At 57.1% G+C, this 15814-nt stretch overlaps 6 protein-coding genes across 6 annotated transcripts; 2 read left to right on the top strand and 4 right to left on the bottom strand.

Moving 5' to 3' along the window:
- Positions 1 to 354: 354 nt before the first annotated feature.
- LTHEOB_12789 (uncharacterized protein) lies at positions 355 to 1062 on the top strand (the record flags this gene model as incomplete). Its single annotated transcript, XM_035509694.1, has 1 exon — positions 355 to 1062. One exon carries the CDS (start codon positions 355 to 357, stop codon positions 1060 to 1062), a length of 708 nt encoding a protein of 235 aa, XP_035363858.1.
- Positions 1063 to 1436: 374 nt separating this feature from the next.
- On the bottom strand, positions 1437 to 2482 carry LTHEOB_12788 (DNA repair protein; the record flags this gene model as incomplete). The annotated part of the gene is made up of 2 exons (XM_035509693.1): positions 1437 to 2380; positions 2434 to 2482. The coding sequence occupies 2 exons, from the start codon at positions 2480 to 2482 to the stop codon at positions 1437 to 1439; spliced, it is 993 nt and encodes a 330-aa protein (XP_035363857.1).
- Positions 2483 to 2918: 436 nt separating this feature from the next.
- On the bottom strand, positions 2919 to 3500 carry LTHEOB_12787 (Ubiquitin-conjugating enzyme; the record flags this gene model as incomplete). The annotated part of the gene is made up of 4 exons (XM_035509692.1): positions 2919 to 2982; positions 3038 to 3117; positions 3176 to 3301; positions 3348 to 3500. The coding sequence occupies 4 exons, from the start codon at positions 3498 to 3500 to the stop codon at positions 2919 to 2921; spliced, it is 423 nt and encodes a 140-aa protein (XP_035363856.1).
- A 332-nt stretch (positions 3501 to 3832) lies between these two features.
- On the top strand, positions 3833 to 9228 carry LTHEOB_12786 (Armadillo-like helical protein; the record flags this gene model as incomplete). The annotated part of the gene is made up of 7 exons (XM_035509691.1): positions 3833 to 3910; positions 3976 to 4042; positions 4096 to 4269; positions 4322 to 4528; positions 4581 to 4669; positions 4720 to 7143; positions 7195 to 9228. The coding sequence occupies 7 exons, from the start codon at positions 3833 to 3835 to the stop codon at positions 9226 to 9228; spliced, it is 5073 nt and encodes a 1690-aa protein (XP_035363855.1).
- Positions 9229 to 9939: 711 nt separating this feature from the next.
- LTHEOB_12785 (Dash complex subunit dad3) lies at positions 9940 to 10474 on the bottom strand (the record flags this gene model as incomplete). The annotated part of the gene is made up of 2 exons (XM_035509690.1): positions 9940 to 10164; positions 10343 to 10474. The coding sequence occupies 2 exons, from the start codon at positions 10472 to 10474 to the stop codon at positions 9940 to 9942; spliced, it is 357 nt and encodes a 118-aa protein (XP_035363854.1).
- Positions 10475 to 12152: 1678 nt separating this feature from the next.
- Positions 12153 to 14312, bottom strand: LTHEOB_12784 (Serine threonine protein kinase; the record flags this gene model as incomplete). Its single annotated transcript, XM_035509689.1, has 5 exons — positions 12153 to 12540; positions 12594 to 12978; positions 13026 to 13151; positions 13201 to 13374; positions 13424 to 14312. The coding sequence occupies 5 exons, from the start codon at positions 14310 to 14312 to the stop codon at positions 12153 to 12155; spliced, it is 1962 nt and encodes a 653-aa protein (XP_035363853.1).
- Positions 14313 to 15814: the final 1502 nt, after the last annotated feature.

Below are 15814 nucleotides of genomic sequence, written 5' to 3'. Positions count from 1 at the left end.
GTTCTAGAGCCCTGCTATTCTTCGCGCTAGCCATCGGCTGCAGCACCCCTCTGTAACTGCCCGCAGGTTGACGCAGCGCGCCGCGACTTCCTTGGTCGTGCAGCAGAGGACCCTGCGCACCGCGCCTCCCGCCGGTGACTTTCTTCTCAACACCCGAGTTTCCCTTTCATAGAGAAACTCCACTTGAGGCTTTCGCCTCGCCGTCAAAAAGCCACCATGAACTCATCAGCGCCCGAAAGGACTTCATCGCGGAAGCTTACCCGCTCCAGCCTCAAGTCTGCCGCTCTTCCCACTTCTTCTCTCCTCCCCTATGACTGACATGGCAATTTTCGCCACAGCTTTCGCAGCTCCACCATGAGCATCTACGTCAGTATAAGTGCCGAGCCGTTCATACTTCACAAGAACCTGATCACCTCTACCTCGGCCCTCTTCCGCGACTACCGCTTCGAGTCCGTTCTCACCCTCCCCGAGGAAGACGCCGCGCTCTTCGAGGTCTATGCAGAGTGGATCTACAGCAACCACAGTCTTGCCGTACTGCACGACTTGCGCGCCCACGAAGTCGTCAAGCGAGCCGACGGCACAACCGACCAGCCGGGCGCCGAGCACCTGTTTCACTTGTACTGCCTGGGTGCGCGGCTGCGAGATGTGACGTTCAAGAATGCCGTCGTGGATGCGTTTGTGGACATGCTGATGAAGGCGACGGAATGCCCGACTCATCTTGCGAAGTGGATCTACGAGAGGCTCCCGCCGGGCAACACGTTCGGGAAGCTGTACGTCGACATGTGGTGCTGGAATTCGGATGAGAGCTGGTTCGAGGATCTGGAGCAAAGGGACGACCCCATCAGCGCCCCGGGCGAGTTTTGGCTGGATGTGGTAAAGAAGAAGACGCTGCTGGGAAAGAAGATATACGACGCGAGGCTGAGGGTGCCTTGGGTCGCGGATCGGACACAGTACTACGAGGAGGAGAAGCACGAGACTGGGGGAGAGCATTCTGTGTGGTCGAGCGTGCACCAGACCGAGAATTCAGGCGTCGTGGTGAAGCCGGACCCAGAAGACACATGATTGTTCCTGTGGCGGTTGGCAGCCCGGCTCCTCCAGGTTTCATTACGCGCTTGTACTGGCAATAAAAGGGTGAGGACCTGGTAATACGCTTATGAAAAATCGTCTTGTAAGCATGATCAACAGGTTCCATGTGTAGATTGATACAGTAGCCAAATGCTCGAAATTCAAGCTCGGCGACTGGGGTCGTGTTTGTGAGATACATAATTATTCACTTCGGAATTACCCTAGCTTGACCCCCTCACCTACAAGAACTTAGACCTTGACTTTGTGCTTCAGGCTGATGCGTAGCCCATGGTTTCCGAGAAATAAAGCTTAGGCATGAAACATCGACAATCTCGTTCGTAGAATATTCATTCTGGTATTCCGACGGTACTTCAAAGCGGCTTGGCCCCTTGCCTATCTGGGCTATCCGTCCCCAAAATCGCCTCCATGTCTTTCATCCTCTTTTTCCCCATCCTCGCCACCTCCCTCCTCACCTTCCTCGCCTCCCTCTCCACCTTCGCCAACTCGGCTTCTCGGTCCACAATGTTCTGCATCTTCTTCACCGTCCACTCGGTCCTCGTCCTCTGTACGCCGAGTTGGGCCGATATGATCCTCACAACCCTCTGCGGCTCATCGGTCCACGACCCTTCGGCCTCGGGCCACTCATCGATGATCATGTCGTCTCCATCAGCAGGCGACACGCCCTCGCGCTCCCACAGCAGCCGGTCCCACTCGTCCTCGTCCTGGGCGAGTACGGACCAGTAGTCGGCGGCCTCGGAGCGCACGTCCAGGCGGCGTTGGCGCTGCTTGATCTTGTCGGTCAGCACGCGCGACAGGCTGCGCGGCTGCGGCTTCTGCAGGCGCAGCATGGGGAAGGTGTTCGCCGAGACCAGCCGTGGCACGCGCCGCACGCCCGTGCCGCCAAGGGCGGTGGCGGGGAGAGGGCGGATGGCGAGGGTGCGGGCGGACGGCGGCGGGCAGGCTTCGGGCGAGGGATCGAGGCGTTTGGGTCCGCGCGGTTGGGCATTGGGATCGGTGGGCGAGCGGGTGAGGTGCGGAGGTGCGGATGCGAGGAGGTTGGCCACGAGCTGTGTTGCTGACTCTTTTGCATCATCGGAACATGTAGCTGTGGCGGGGGACGAGGAGGCTCGAGCCAGCATGTCGAGCAGCTCATAGCCAGCCGTGAAGCTCAGCTTGAGCAGCCGCGTTGAGTGGACATGGCGGTTGCGTCGGAATTTGTTGCGGATGATGTTGCGCAAGACGATCCGCTGGTCGTCAGCCAGCGGGAACGCAGCCGGGGAGCATTGTGTCAAGAGAGCACGGTAGAGAGCGATCGCTGTTTTTGGCTCACGTTAGAACAAGAGCATTGCTCATGATGGACAGGCATACCAGCTACGCGATGTGCTCCTGAGCGCGCGGGAACCACAAAGGCCGGCATGCATGTGTTGGTCCGGCCATGCGTGTCTTTGGCCTTCGCTGTAGGCAGAGGTCGGAGATTTTCCAAGCTGGTCCGCCGGGATCGCGCGATCACGTGCATATGAGGTCATAAGTGTTACAGCCCCCATCGTGGTAACAAATTTCCAGAGGCCTGCAGGCAGCTGAACACCGCAGGATTAACGTGTAGGACGAACACAGTCATCTTCTATGAAGAGGCAAGTGGTGGCCAATGACCAAGTCAAGGGCCAGGCAATAAACTGGAGAAGTAATTGAATTTCGCCTCAGCTAGTTGCTCATTCTCCACCAAGCCCCAAAACTCCACGCCCATGCAGGGGGTTCGTTCATGAAAGATCATCCGAGGGTGCAGCAATACCACCATCTCCCAAGTGTAAAACGCGCCGGTTTGCAACTCGTTCCAACAAGATACGTGGTGGCGTCTAGCTGTAGGTGGAGCCCTCCGGGGGCTGGGGCAGCTTCTTGTGCTGCGGCAGAGCCATGTACCTGGCGGGTTGGTATTAGCACGCGTGTGGCAGAGGGTCTGGGAGACATTTCATACCTCCTCAGCTCGATGAGAATCGTCTCCATGGTGAAGTCCCTCTTCCACTGCATCAGGCAGGGGAGCTTGGAGGGGTCGACCTGTTGTCATCCTTCGATTTAGCCCGGCTGCTCCTCCCTGGCGTAGGGCATGGCATACCTTGCCGTTGCTCTGGCTCACGCAGGGCACGTTGATCTTGGACACGAATGTCACCTCGGGCGGGACGTCGGGGTACTGCTCGCCGCAGTGGATCTTGACGCTGTATATGCGGTTCTCGTGCACGCTCTGCATCAATTAGCTCGGGGAATGCAGCTGCGGAGACAATACGCACGTGGGGAGGGCCGAGAATGGTGCCGTTCCAGTTGGACATGAGCAGATCGTCTCCGTTCTCCAGGCCGTAGGAGCAGGCCTCGGCACCGAGGCCCTTCTCGCCCTTCTCCAGCTCTTCCAGCAGACGGAAGTTGCGCGGCACTTTGGCGCCCATGGTGTGCGGCGGAGTAAGACGAGAGCTTGCGGAGCGGAGGCGCGGTCGCGAGTGGCACGAGTGTAGGCAGCGCGGGGTCGGGAGAGATGCGGGGGCGAGATTTGCGCGGTGGGCAGAAGTCGCGTGGGGCAGAGCTGGTGGACGGGCGGTGATGGTGCGGTTTGGGCGAGCGAGCACCAGCCCACCTGGAGCGGGCGGGCGGGCAGCTTCGCGTGCAGGGGCGCCTGGCTTGGCGCGATTCCGAGGCAGGCGCTTCACGTGTCGCAGCGCAACTGAAGCCACGCAAGCACACCTCACGACATCCCAATGCCGCCAGTCTGCCAAACGAGGCCATGACCGCCCAGATCCTGTCCGGCGAGTTGGCCAATCTCGTCAACGAGTCCAAAAGAAAAAACCCCGACCTGCGCAATGTCCGTTTGCTCCCTGCAGCCTTGACCTGCCTGCATCCCCAGCTGACTCGAGCTTCTTTGCGCAGGCGGCAGACAAGTCTTTGCAGGAGCTGCGGTCCCTGCCCTCCACCTCCGAGGCCCAGCTAGCCGCCGGTTGGTCGTGTCTATTGCGTGTATCTGCGCCTGCCTGACTGATGCTGGAAGAGACCTGACCCGCCGCACCGCCTTCATCGACCCTTTCGTGAAGGCCTGCCAGACCCAAAATGCCAAATTCGTCTCCTCCGCCGTCGTGTGTCTGCAGCGCCTCATTGTCATGCGTGCCGTGCCTCGCAGCAGGCTGAGAGAGGTACTCGACGGCTTCCGCGACTCCAGCCAATTGAGTAATTATTCTTGATGTCCGCCGCCAAGCCCGCCTACTAATGCTGCTTCCAGGTCTGGACATCCAGCTCAAGATTCTGCAAGCACTGCCTTCGCTCATCCAGAACTATGCCGATGATGTCCGCGGCGAGCTTTTGTCCAGTGTGCTGCAGGTGTGCTCGACGTTGCAGACTGCCAAAAATCCCGTTGCAAGCGCCACTGCCGCTGCTACGTTGCAACAACTGGTCATTTCGACCTTCGAAAAAGTCGTCGTTGAAGACGGTATGGCACGTTGCCGCTCCAGCCGAAGCCATTGCTGACGGAACTGCACCAGAGAAACAACTGCAAATCCCAACGGTGACCGAGGTTCCCGGCGACGATGGCAATATCTCCGTTCGGCCCTCGGCCAACGATGCATACAAGGTGCGCAACCATCCTGCAGCCGAGCCGCTCGTTTACTGAACCGCATGTAGGTCTTCCGCGACATCTGTCTCTTGACTGAAGGAGGCAAGCCGCAGTCAATTCGCTTCTCGACAATCTCGCAAGCTTCCGGACTCGAGCTGATTGAAGCAATTCTGGGCAATCATGGTAGCCTTTTCTTGTCTCATGCCGAACAAGCTTTCATTCTCCGTACACACATCATGCCGCTCATCATCAAGAGTCTTTCCGAGCGGCTCAGCTTTTCAATTACTCTTCGGATTATGCGAGTCTTCAACCTGATCCTCAGACAACACTTGACCATAGTGCCTTCAGAATGCGAAATGGCTTTGGGGCTCCTGAATCATATGCTTGATCCGGACGCCGCAGCTCCATGGAAGCGTGCCATGTGCATGGAGGTCTTCCGGAATGTCTACTCAGACCCCAATCTCATCATCCAGATCTATGCTCAGTACGATGCCCAGGAAGGCAAGAAGTCGATAATTCGGGACAACCTCGCCGTCTTCGTCCGCCTCTCAACCGAGAAGCCCACCGTCATCGGTCTCGGTCAGCATTCCACCGCTCCGGTAAATGCACCTCCTGAAGAGGACGTCTTGCCTGACGCCCAGGTCGCGCTCGAAGCTGGGGCGGTTGGCATCATCGGCGGAGCACCAAGCACGTCGAGCGTTCCCGGAATCAGCACCCAGTGGAGCACCATGCGGATCCCATGCATGGATCATCTGGACAAACAGGAACCCCCAGCTTTGCCTGAGACTTACATATACAGCTTGGTCTTGAGCTGCATCAATAACTTCTCTGAAAGTCTCGCCAAGTTCATTCTCCCCTTGACTGTGCACAAAGAAGGCCGCAAGAAGAAAGCAAAGGGCGATGCAGCCGCGAACCAAGAACCTCCTAGTACGCCTATCGAGGAGAAGCCCAAAAGCAGGATGGCTAGATCACAGTCCTTCAGGCGACGGACAGTTCCCGTCAATCCATTGGATTTGAAGAACAACCCTGCCGAGGAAGCTATCAAGATGACTGCAGAGGCCATAAACGACTGTTGGCCAGCCGTTCTTGCTACTTGCTCGACTTTCCTCAACGCTGCTCTGGATAACGAATACTACCACGATCTGGTACGTTCAATTCAAAAATTCACTCAGATTGCCGGCCTGCTGCGTCTCTCCACCCCTCGAGATGCATTCCTCACAACCCTCGGGAAAGCGGCTGTGCCACCGACCGTCTTCACTGCGACCGTCTCGAATCCCAAGGCTTCAGGCGCCGAAACGCCAACAATGTACAACAACAAAGGAGGGTTGCTGAGCGTCGATAGCCTTGTCAGTCAAGGATCCGATAAGAACAGGCGAACATCGATCGAGTCGGGACCGCCGACTCTCAGCACGCGGAATCTTCTATGTCTGAGAGCGCTTTTGAACTTGGCCATCGCGCTTGGGCCAACCTTAGAGTCAGCGTGGTCAATCGTTTTCGAGACTCTACAGCAGGCCGATATGATCATGGCGGCAGCCAACTCCACGAGCAGTGGCCGAGATCGCAGAGGAAACCGCTATGATGGGGGCGCCATTGCCCAAATAATGGGCCCGGAAGTTGGAGCTGTTCAAGCTGCAGCTTCACGGCTGTTTGAGAGCACTGTGGACTTCCCCAACGAATCCTTTGTTCAAGTGCTGACATCTCTCTGCACACTGCTCGAAGGCAAGCCCAGTCGTGCGAGCGCCAGCCAAGGGCCCCCAACGCCGAACCCCCAGGAGCGCAAGCTGAGCAACTTCGGGATCAACATCAAGACCGAGCTGCATGTTCAAGATTACGTCTTCTCATTGAGAAAACTTGGTGACCTTGGCACACTCAATGCTAATCGGCTCATCAGCTTCGACCCAGACGTCAGCGGCTGGTCGTTGCTGATCAAGGCGCTCGTGTCTGTTGCGAGCAATCCCAACATCACGAGCTCTGTACGCCTTCTTGCAGCAGATGTGCTCAGCGGTCTGGTTCAGGATGTTGCCAAGGAGACACAGGCGGAAGATCAGCCGCTCAAGAACGAGATTCACGCCAGGGTTCTTTCGGCGCTCCAGCTTGTGATCGACTCTCTTTACGAAGGTGCCAACGACCCTGAAGATGAACTTGATGAGACCGACATCGAGGTCCATGTTGTCGTTCTCGACGCCCTCAAGAGTATCCTGGAACAGTGCGGTGACTCTCTTCAAGTCGGCTGGAATCTCGTTTTCTTGCTTACACGGAGCGTGTTCATTGGCTTTGGTACCAAGATACAGCATGGAAGTACCGCAGAAGCCACCAGCGTTCCAAGGTCATCTGAGATGATTGCAACAAATCTGGGAAGACTCGCCTTTAGCTCTGTGCAGCTCGTCTGCTCCGACTTCCTGACATCAATTCCGGATGATGCCATTTTCTTGCTCTTGGACCTGCTTTACTTCTTCTGCGACCAAGGGGAGGACCTGAACATTTCCTTGACTGTAATATCACCCCATCCAAATCCAACTGGAGTGCGCTGACTTTTCCACTAGACAATAACTTATTTCTGGAACGTTTCGGACTATCTTCATGGCCGTACAGACGCGGCGGCGATGGAAGAGCTTGCAACCAAATCCATCGATGTCGCCAACCCGGAAGAACAGATCCAAGAAGGCGTAAAAACGCAGTCCATTCCGGCAATGTGGCTGCATCTACTCGAGCGCATTGCCACTATTGCACATGACCGCAGAGCCGAAGTCAGAAATGGAACCCTGCATACCCTTCTCCGAATTTTCGACAACTATGGAGACCAACTATCACCTGCATCCTGGAATCTTTGCCTGCGGGTGATTATGTTCCGCCTCTTAGCCTTCGATATCAAGCAACACCAGGCCTTCCGCTCGACCAGCGCAGATCCAGAGGAGGCGCACGCGTGGGTTGAAACCAGTCACATTATCCTCAACGGTCTTGTCAAGCTGTTCAGCGCCTATCCGGAGAGCATCCTTGGCGCGCCTCGGTTCTCATCACTTTGGGCATCGTTGTTGGATTACTTTCGACAGTATCTGGCGTGTGGGTCACAAGCTGTCAATGCAGTCACGTACGACGCTATTTCAGGCCTTCTAGGAAAGCTCGAGTCCGTCAAAGCTATTGACGAAGGCGCAATCCAGAAGGCGTCCGAAATCTGGCTTGAAGCGTCGCCTGGGAGTCACGAAGAGTACCCTTCAAAGGCTGGCAATCATGAAGCTTACCTGGCCTATGTGCGCTGCTTCCGAGAGTTTTACCGCCTCATCGGCGAGGAGATGGACTCTGGTGTGCTTTCTAAGGTTGCCTCAAACCTCCAAAGCTGTATTGTCACCGAAGAGAGCACAGCCTACACGTCAGATAGGGATATCTTGACGCCGTTGCAGAAAGAGGTTCTCCAGGGCATCAAAATCATCAAAACAAACTTTGAAGGGGCTCCGACGATCATTGTGAAGCTTCTGGCCGACTTTGCTGCTCTGCCTTTTGGGAGACCTCCGCCAATTGGAACACGGGATGGCAACACTTTCGTTGCCATCAGCAAGGCGTCAATGGATCTTATGCAACAACTCGTAACGGACCACATCAACTCTACTGAGCTTTATGCCAACGGCGCCCTGCTTGCTGCTCTACAAAGCCTTGTAGTTCCAATCCGCCTCAAATACGAGTGGAAGGTCCAAGGCAAAGCTCCAAGCATATGGCAGAAAGCTACAACGACGTCGCTGAGTATCTTGGGCCCAATCCTTGCCAACGCACAGAGTTTGTCTATCAACCATGGACAAATGGTTCCCATCTGGCAGGAGATTGCTGCCATCGCAAACGGCATCGCCCGAGCAGACCCCTCTGCAGCACCTTCTCCCACTGTCATCCTGGAGGATGAATCTTTCGACATCAAATCGCTGACATCCCTTCGTGATATCATCACACCCGGCCTCGGCGCATCTTACATACCCGACTCCACCCGCCGCGCCTACACTTCGACCCTCTTCCACAACTCCCTAATCCATCCTCCATCAGTTGAGGAGATACCACCCGACTTCTCCTCCTCGCCACCCCTCACCTCTCTCTACACCATCCGCCACGGCCGTACTCGCGACCCGCCGCCCACGCCTCGCGCACGAATGTCCTACTTCTGCCTGCGTGAGCTCCTCTCTCTGGTCCACCGCAGCCCAGCGACGTGCTCCGAGGAAGAGCGCAGCGAGCGTATCGCCCTGGCCCGCGCCGCGGCGCCCTTCCTCATCCTACGCGCCGCGCTACCCATCAAATCGTACATCGCGGACCAGCCATTGCGAGGCCGCATGCCGCAACCGCAGAGCCAGCGCGAGGAGCTGTTGTTTGCACTACGTGAGCTACAGCAGCTCGAGTGCGAGCCTGACGCCATTCCTGCAAATGACGGTGTCGAGGGCGCTGAGGAGAGGAGGCATCTGCAGAGGTTATATCCGCTTGTGGTGAAGGCGGTGGGAGTGGCAGGACGGGTGGCAGCCGGGTGTGATGATGGTGGGGAGGTTGTGGAAGCGCTGGAAGGGGTGTTGGATGGAGTAGGCGTTGGATTGTTTGGGGCTTGTTGAGAGTTGTGGTGGTCGTGGTCTTTTTTGGTGGGTGGAAAGCTGGAACAAGGGAGAAAAGAGTGCGCGAAGAAAGGATGCAGGCTAGAGAGAACTACAAGGGGCTGGCAGTTGTATGGTAATTATGAGTAAACAAGAAGAGAATCCGAGGGAGAAGATCGCAAAGCGTATCCACATGCATCTCGAGGATGTTGATTCAGGGATGGATGTCGAAGAGTCATGTCTCATCCAGCTTCACACCTTGGAGGTCATTTCTTATATTCCTTTGCCGTCTAATCGTCTTGAAAAGTCGAGGGTGATGCATATGAACGGCTATGAGCTTGGTCTTTGAGCACCGCAACAAAAAGCTAATCATAGATGTAGACTTCGAGCTCCCACATAGTTGAGTGCAATGCCTTGCATGAAAACGGCTGTCACTCTTACGAGTCGTTTCTGCTAGTCTCTCAGCTGCATGTTCTCGATAATGGCCCATCTACGTACTCACCAGCAAACACAAGCGACGCCGTATACATCTGGCCAGTGCCATGGCTTTGTTCCGCTGATCAGAAGCCTTCTTTCCATTAACCCATCCCCACAAGCTCACGGTACATATGGTCATACCTTACGGTCCCCGCACACCCGTTCGCACGACAGTAAATCCCAGCATCCAGGGTATCATATCAACGCCAATGCTTTCACCACCCAAACCGATTGCCAAGCCAGCGCAAATGCCCCTCACAAGCCATCTTCATCCTCTCCCCTACCCTCCACTCCACCGACCCGCGTATCATCGCCAGCCCCGTCTCCTTCTTCTCCAATGATCTGCTGCTGCAGCACGATGCTGTACACGCTAGCCTTAAGCAACGTGAAGACCAAGCTCGTCTTACGCTCGAGGCTGCGCAGCGCGTCGAGTATCTCGGCCGAGGGCGTGGCCGAGAGGGTGTTAAGGAGGTTTGCGAGCTGTACAGTCTCACCGGTTAGTGATAAACACAAACAGGATCTCTGTGTGGAGGGCCAGGAGGCTAAGGATGGAGGCAGTGGAAAAGGAAGTGGATAAGCAATCGAACGAAGCGGGTAGGTGAGGTGCAAGTGAACAGAGAAAGATGGAAAAAGTAAAGTAGAAATTAAAAGGACGGACATCACCCAGGTTTCCCGCCAACCTCGCGTACTCGTCCAAAACCTCCTGCTCCAACGGCGTCAGCGTCTCCGGTCCGGGCGACGTGCTGCCACCTTGCGAGGTAGTGCTGGCCGAAAAATCGGGCGTAGCCATTATTTCCAGTTCTTTGCTTCCTTGTATCCAATTGTCTCTCCGTTGCTCGATGAAGTGCACTCCAGTCCTTCTCCAGCCAAGCCCAGCCTGCCTTGCGCGCACAACTGTTGCTATCCACGTGTATGCCGTAGCCTCTCTTCGCGTCGCGTTCGTGTGTCCCTTTTCCCGCTTGTCTGTCCGTCGGTGCCCGTATGCCGTGAAGACTGGATGGAGGGAAGAGTTCCGGACCGCTAACGATTGCGGCTATGAGCGTGGAGGCAAGAGTGGGAAGTGGAAGGAAGCCGAGATAGGACGGTGCTATCGCCGTCGTTGGGCACGGAAGCGCGTGTTACGACAAAAGAGCAAGAGCGCGACTGCGACGATTGCTTTGGGCACGAAGTGTCGTAGCACGGCGGGCGGGCCAGATAGAAGAAGCGCGTTTCGTCGTTAAGCGGATGACTGTCCGCGACTTCGATGGCGGCTTGACGTCGATTTGGGTTACCGAAGGTTGAGCTGGTAGCGGTGGTGCGTAGTGACGTTGTAATTGGCGGCTCGATAACGATAGCAAAAGCAAATGATCCACACCAAGCACCCCCTTCCTACCCCGCCATTTTCAGCCCTGCGTTGCCTGGCCCTACCTTCCCTACTGGGATAAGTGACCCACAGAGAGATGGAGAATTAGCGCCACCCACATGCACGCGCAGGAAGAACTCGGTTCCTACGTACCACTTACCTAGATGAGCGACAATGAAACTCGCCTGTTGACACCATGCGGCTGCATTCAAAGTCAGGCCCCCGGCCCAGATGTTGCATTCAATGCCCTGGTCAATCATCATAGAGAAGGTAGCGTTGGCTAAATTAAAAAGAAAAACGATGATTTCGACGAGGTAGTCTTGCCTTCCACAACGATGATAAACTTCTCGCCTGCCCGTCGATTTATCTCAGTTATGCTCAACCACATCACATGCCCCGCTAAGACGTAGGAAACGAAAAAAGATTGTAACATCCACTTTTTCTTTTGCCTAGAAGAATATGCCCTTTTTTGCATTTCACCTCTTCTTTCTTGCTCCACATGCATACATGCAACGCTTCTGACTTGGGCTTCTTCGCTGCTGCTGTTGCCGCTTCCGCCCCGCCTCATTCTTCTTGATCAAAAGAACAATCAAAACAATCAAAAACCCAGTTCCTTCATTCACCCACTTCCATACGTCTCAAATGAAACTTCAAAAGGCCTACTACGGGTGATCCATCGCAAGTAGAGTGACGTACTTTCTAGAGATCCCTTCTTTCCGCCCCTCATCCCTCCTCCACTTGAAACTCTGTACAGACATTTCCGTCTGCGGTTGAATGCTTAAACAATAAAACACGAAAAACACAAGCTTAGTTTCCCCCCAAAATAAAACTTTGCTGCCGAACTCCCTAGCCCCCGATGATGTAGATGAAGATAAGAGAGAGAGAGAGAGAGAGAAAGAGCGCGTGCGAACGTGATACTCGCGCGCAGAAACAGGCGTAAGAGAGAGTGAGAGGAAAAGTGAAAACGGACATAAAAACCACATCATCGTCTAATCCGGCTCCAAGACGGATGAGAAGAGAAAGAGGAAGCGTGCAGAGAAAGAATCCCAATCATCCCATCAATCCATGCCATTCCCGTTTCCTCGCCCCACATTTTCGGCCTCGGAAAACCCTTGACCCACAATCACTATCTCGATTCTTGCGTCGCTGCCGGGCTCATGTCGTGACCGCCGCTATATTCGTCACCCTCATGATGTAATGTGACGCTGTTGAACTCCTCGAATGGATCGACCGCCTTCTCCGATCCAGGCGTTGCCAGACCGGAATCCAGCGGCACGCCCTTGACCTTGGCCGCGCCGATGTCCACACTCTGGCTCTCCTTGACGTTCCGGAAGTTGATCGTGTCGATTCCACGGCCCTGGTTGGGGATCATCGGAGGCTTCATGTGCCTCAGCAGGGCCCACTGCGTTGTCCTGAAGAAGGGGTGCGCCTTGACGTCTGACGCGCCAGCGCGCGAGCCGAGACGGCGCATCTCGTCCTTGATGAGCAGTTTGCGGATGAGCGATTTGCAGAGGCTGTGGTGTCGATCAGTATGACAGATCCCGCAGGGGAAAGCAGGCAAGCTTACTTTGAGATTTGCGGTGCGCCGTTGCCCTCGGGGAACGGCACATCATCACGCAGAATGTTAGCAAATGTTGCGTTCCGGTTCTTGCCCTTGAAAGGCGTCGTGCCGTAGAGCATCTCGTAGACCAGGATTCCCAGCGTCCACCAGTCAACTGCACTGGTATGACCGCAACCCTTGATGACCTCCGGGGCGATGTACTCCTCGGTACCAACGAACGAGTTTGTTCGGAAGTTGGCAATGCAGGACTTGGTGTCAATAGCAGGTAGCGAACCGGATGACGAGCCCTTGTTGTTGCCAAGGATCATGGTCGGCCTTCCACCGGGGTCCGACTGCTTGGAGAGATCAAAGTCTGACAACATGATGTGTCCCGACTGGTGCAACAGAATGTCTGCCAACGTCAGAATAAGCAATTAGTAAGAGCGCGGATTCACTCACTCTCCGGCTTCAAATCACGGTAGATGAAGCCCATGAGATGCAAGTACTCGAGCGCGGCAGTAACCTCGGCGGCATAGAACCTCGCAGCATCCTCGTCGACACACTTGTTGGGACGGGTTTGAAGTGCTGTGAGCCAGTCAGTCAGCTGCGCAGATGCCGTGGCCGGTCGACGTACCTCGGAAGAACTCGCCACCGCTGCAGTATTCCATGCAGAGGTAGAGATGGTCCTCGGACTGGAAGGAGTGGTAGAGCGTGACAATGAACGGGTGGTTGCTGGTAGCCAGGATCTCCTGCTCGGCCAGAGCGCGCTTGATCTTATTCCGCTTGATCATCTCCTTCTTGCTCAAGACTGCATCACGTCAGCAACCGCGCTCGAGCGCCGGAAAGCGCGCACATACCCTTCATGGCGTACAGCCTGCCCGACTTCTTCTCCCGAACCAGATAGACCTTTCCGACATCGCCCTTGCCGATCAACTTGATCTTGTCGAAGCTGCCGGGGCCAACCTCGACGTTTCGCACCTTGATCGAATTCGAGCTGTACGTTCTCCTGAAGGCCAGGTTGTTGCGGATCTGGCCGGGGGAGGGCAGGCTGCCGGCGGCGCCATCGCCAGCGGGGATGGCGAGGTGGCTGCTGTCGGCCGTCTCGACCATGCTCAGGGTCGAGGTGTTGCCGTGCTGGACCAGCGGCTCCTTGCCCAGCTCGGCGGTCTGGGGGCGGTCGCCGTGGGAGCCGTTGGTGAAGAGGCCCTGGGCGTTCGGGGCGGAGGCGACGCGGCGCAGCTTGCGGGCGAGCTCTTCCTTGCCGGCGGTGGTGGCCTTGTCGCTGGGGCCGTCGACGTCCTCGACCTTGGTGGTGGGCATGGGAGGAGTGTCGGGCGGCGAGGGGGGCACGCTGCCCTCGTTGTGGTGGCGGAGCGCGGGCGGACCCTGGTGCTGGAAGTAGGGGTTCGCCTGGGCGGTGGGGGACATGCCCTCGTCGAGAGGGTTGCCTTCGCTGGCGACGGTGGTGCTGCGGTTGCGGTTCAGGTGCGGGATGAAGCGCGACTGGCGGAAGGTTGATTTGCCGTCGCGCTCCTTGGTCGAGCCTCCATCGCCGCTGTGCTTGGCGCCGTCGAGACTGTCCTTGCTGCCGCCGGTGTTGATGCGGAAGAAGTTCTTGATCTTCTGCGAGACCTGGCTGTTGGAGCCATTGACCTGCTTGTTGGTGGAGATGGGCATGCCGGTGAAGGCGCGCTTCGAGTCTTGGGGGACGGTCGAGTGGCCGGACGAGCTGAAGAGCTGCGTCATGGCTGGGGCAGCGGCGCGGGGGCCGGGGCAGGCTGGGTGGGAGAGGGGAGCAATGCGCGGGTGGTGGTTAGGATTGGAGAAGGAGTCAGTCAATGGGCCGGCGGAGCGAGCCAGCTCACTGAGCCATGTCTCGCGGGGGGCGCGGGCTCAGGATCGGCGCAGTGGTGTGTTTGGGGCGGTGGCCGGGGCGCTGGAGAGGCAACGGCGCGCCGCGCGAGATTGCTGGCGTGCGAGCGGTGGTGGAGAGCAACGGTGGAATGCGGTCGGCAGGTACTTGATCGGCCAGCGAGGTGGGGATGGGAGGGCGAGCTTGGCACTCGGCTGGACTGGACATCGTACTCCTGCCTGCTCAGCCTCGCGCCGAACGGACCCCGTTTCGCCGCAACACGCCGACCCAACCCACGTCGTCATCGCGCCGTCTGACAAACAAGCGCCGAGTCTGACCTGCGCCCATCGTCATAGCAGCGGCTGCCCTCAGCGTGCTGCTGCACTCGACTGCGGACGGGGCGCGCCGAGGGCAGCGTAGCATCTCCCGTAATCAGGGCTGGGGGCAACGACGGGCTGAGGCCACCCCGGGCCCCCGGCCCTGTCTCGTCGGCGCGCTGCGAGATACTGATGCGCGACAACATTGCACAGGCCGTCGCGCGCGCAAGCCCAGCAATAGTGCTCCCGTTGCGGAGGAGCCGTCTGGTGCTGCTGCGCCTCGCCTCGCCTCGCGCGGAAGGGGGAAGGGCAGTCAAGCCGCGCACGCCATCTCGCGCAGCCTATCTCTCTCCTGAGCACCGCAAAGCCGCCATTACCAAGCAGCCGCCGGGCACGACGCGACGACGCGTCACTCCCGTGTCCCGGCCTATTCCACCACGCCGCAAGGCACGAAACTTGCGCCGGGACACTCCCCGTCCGGCCAAGACATGTCCGCTGGGCCGCCCTGCCAAGGCACGAGCGTCAACCCGCATTCGCTACTGCGGGCCTATCAATGGCAGCCGCCGCGGTAGCTTTGAAATCAAAAAAAAAATAATAATCCGCCGCCTCCGGGGAAGGCGGACGCAACCGGGCGGGGGCATGCAGTTGCACGAAACCCCTGCTCCCAGACACTCAACTGCACACAAACTAATAACTGTCCCTGTGCCCTCTCTCCCTCCAGAAGCCAAATCCGATCAGGCCGTTCCGTGACGCCGCCTTCCGCGTCGGATGACTCTTGCACCCCGACCCCGTGCGCACGTGTAACAGAATACCATCACCAGACAATTCTGCGCAAAGGCCAGCCACAGCGCCCGTACGTGCGGTACACGCGGATGTCCGGTATTGAACACCACTAGGTACCTACTTTCTGCTGCTCGCCCAGCTTGTGGCTGTGTGGCTTTTGATTTTTTTTTCTCTGGCTTCCCCCTTGCGCATGCATATCTTGGACACGCCGAGCCGCTAGTAAAGTAGTAGGTAGCTAGTTAGCCAGCCAGCCATTACTATTCTCAACATCCACACCCACAGGTAGAGAGGTCAAG

This window comes from Lasiodiplodia theobromae (assembly GCF_012971845.1).
Source record: "Lasiodiplodia theobromae strain AM2As chromosome Unknown scaffold_75, whole genome shotgun sequence".
Lineage (NCBI taxonomy): Eukaryota > Fungi > Ascomycota > Dothideomycetes > Botryosphaeriales > Botryosphaeriaceae > Lasiodiplodia > Lasiodiplodia theobromae.
Note: the sequence above shows the minus strand (reverse complement) of the source record. Positions and strands in the feature narration are given on the sequence as shown.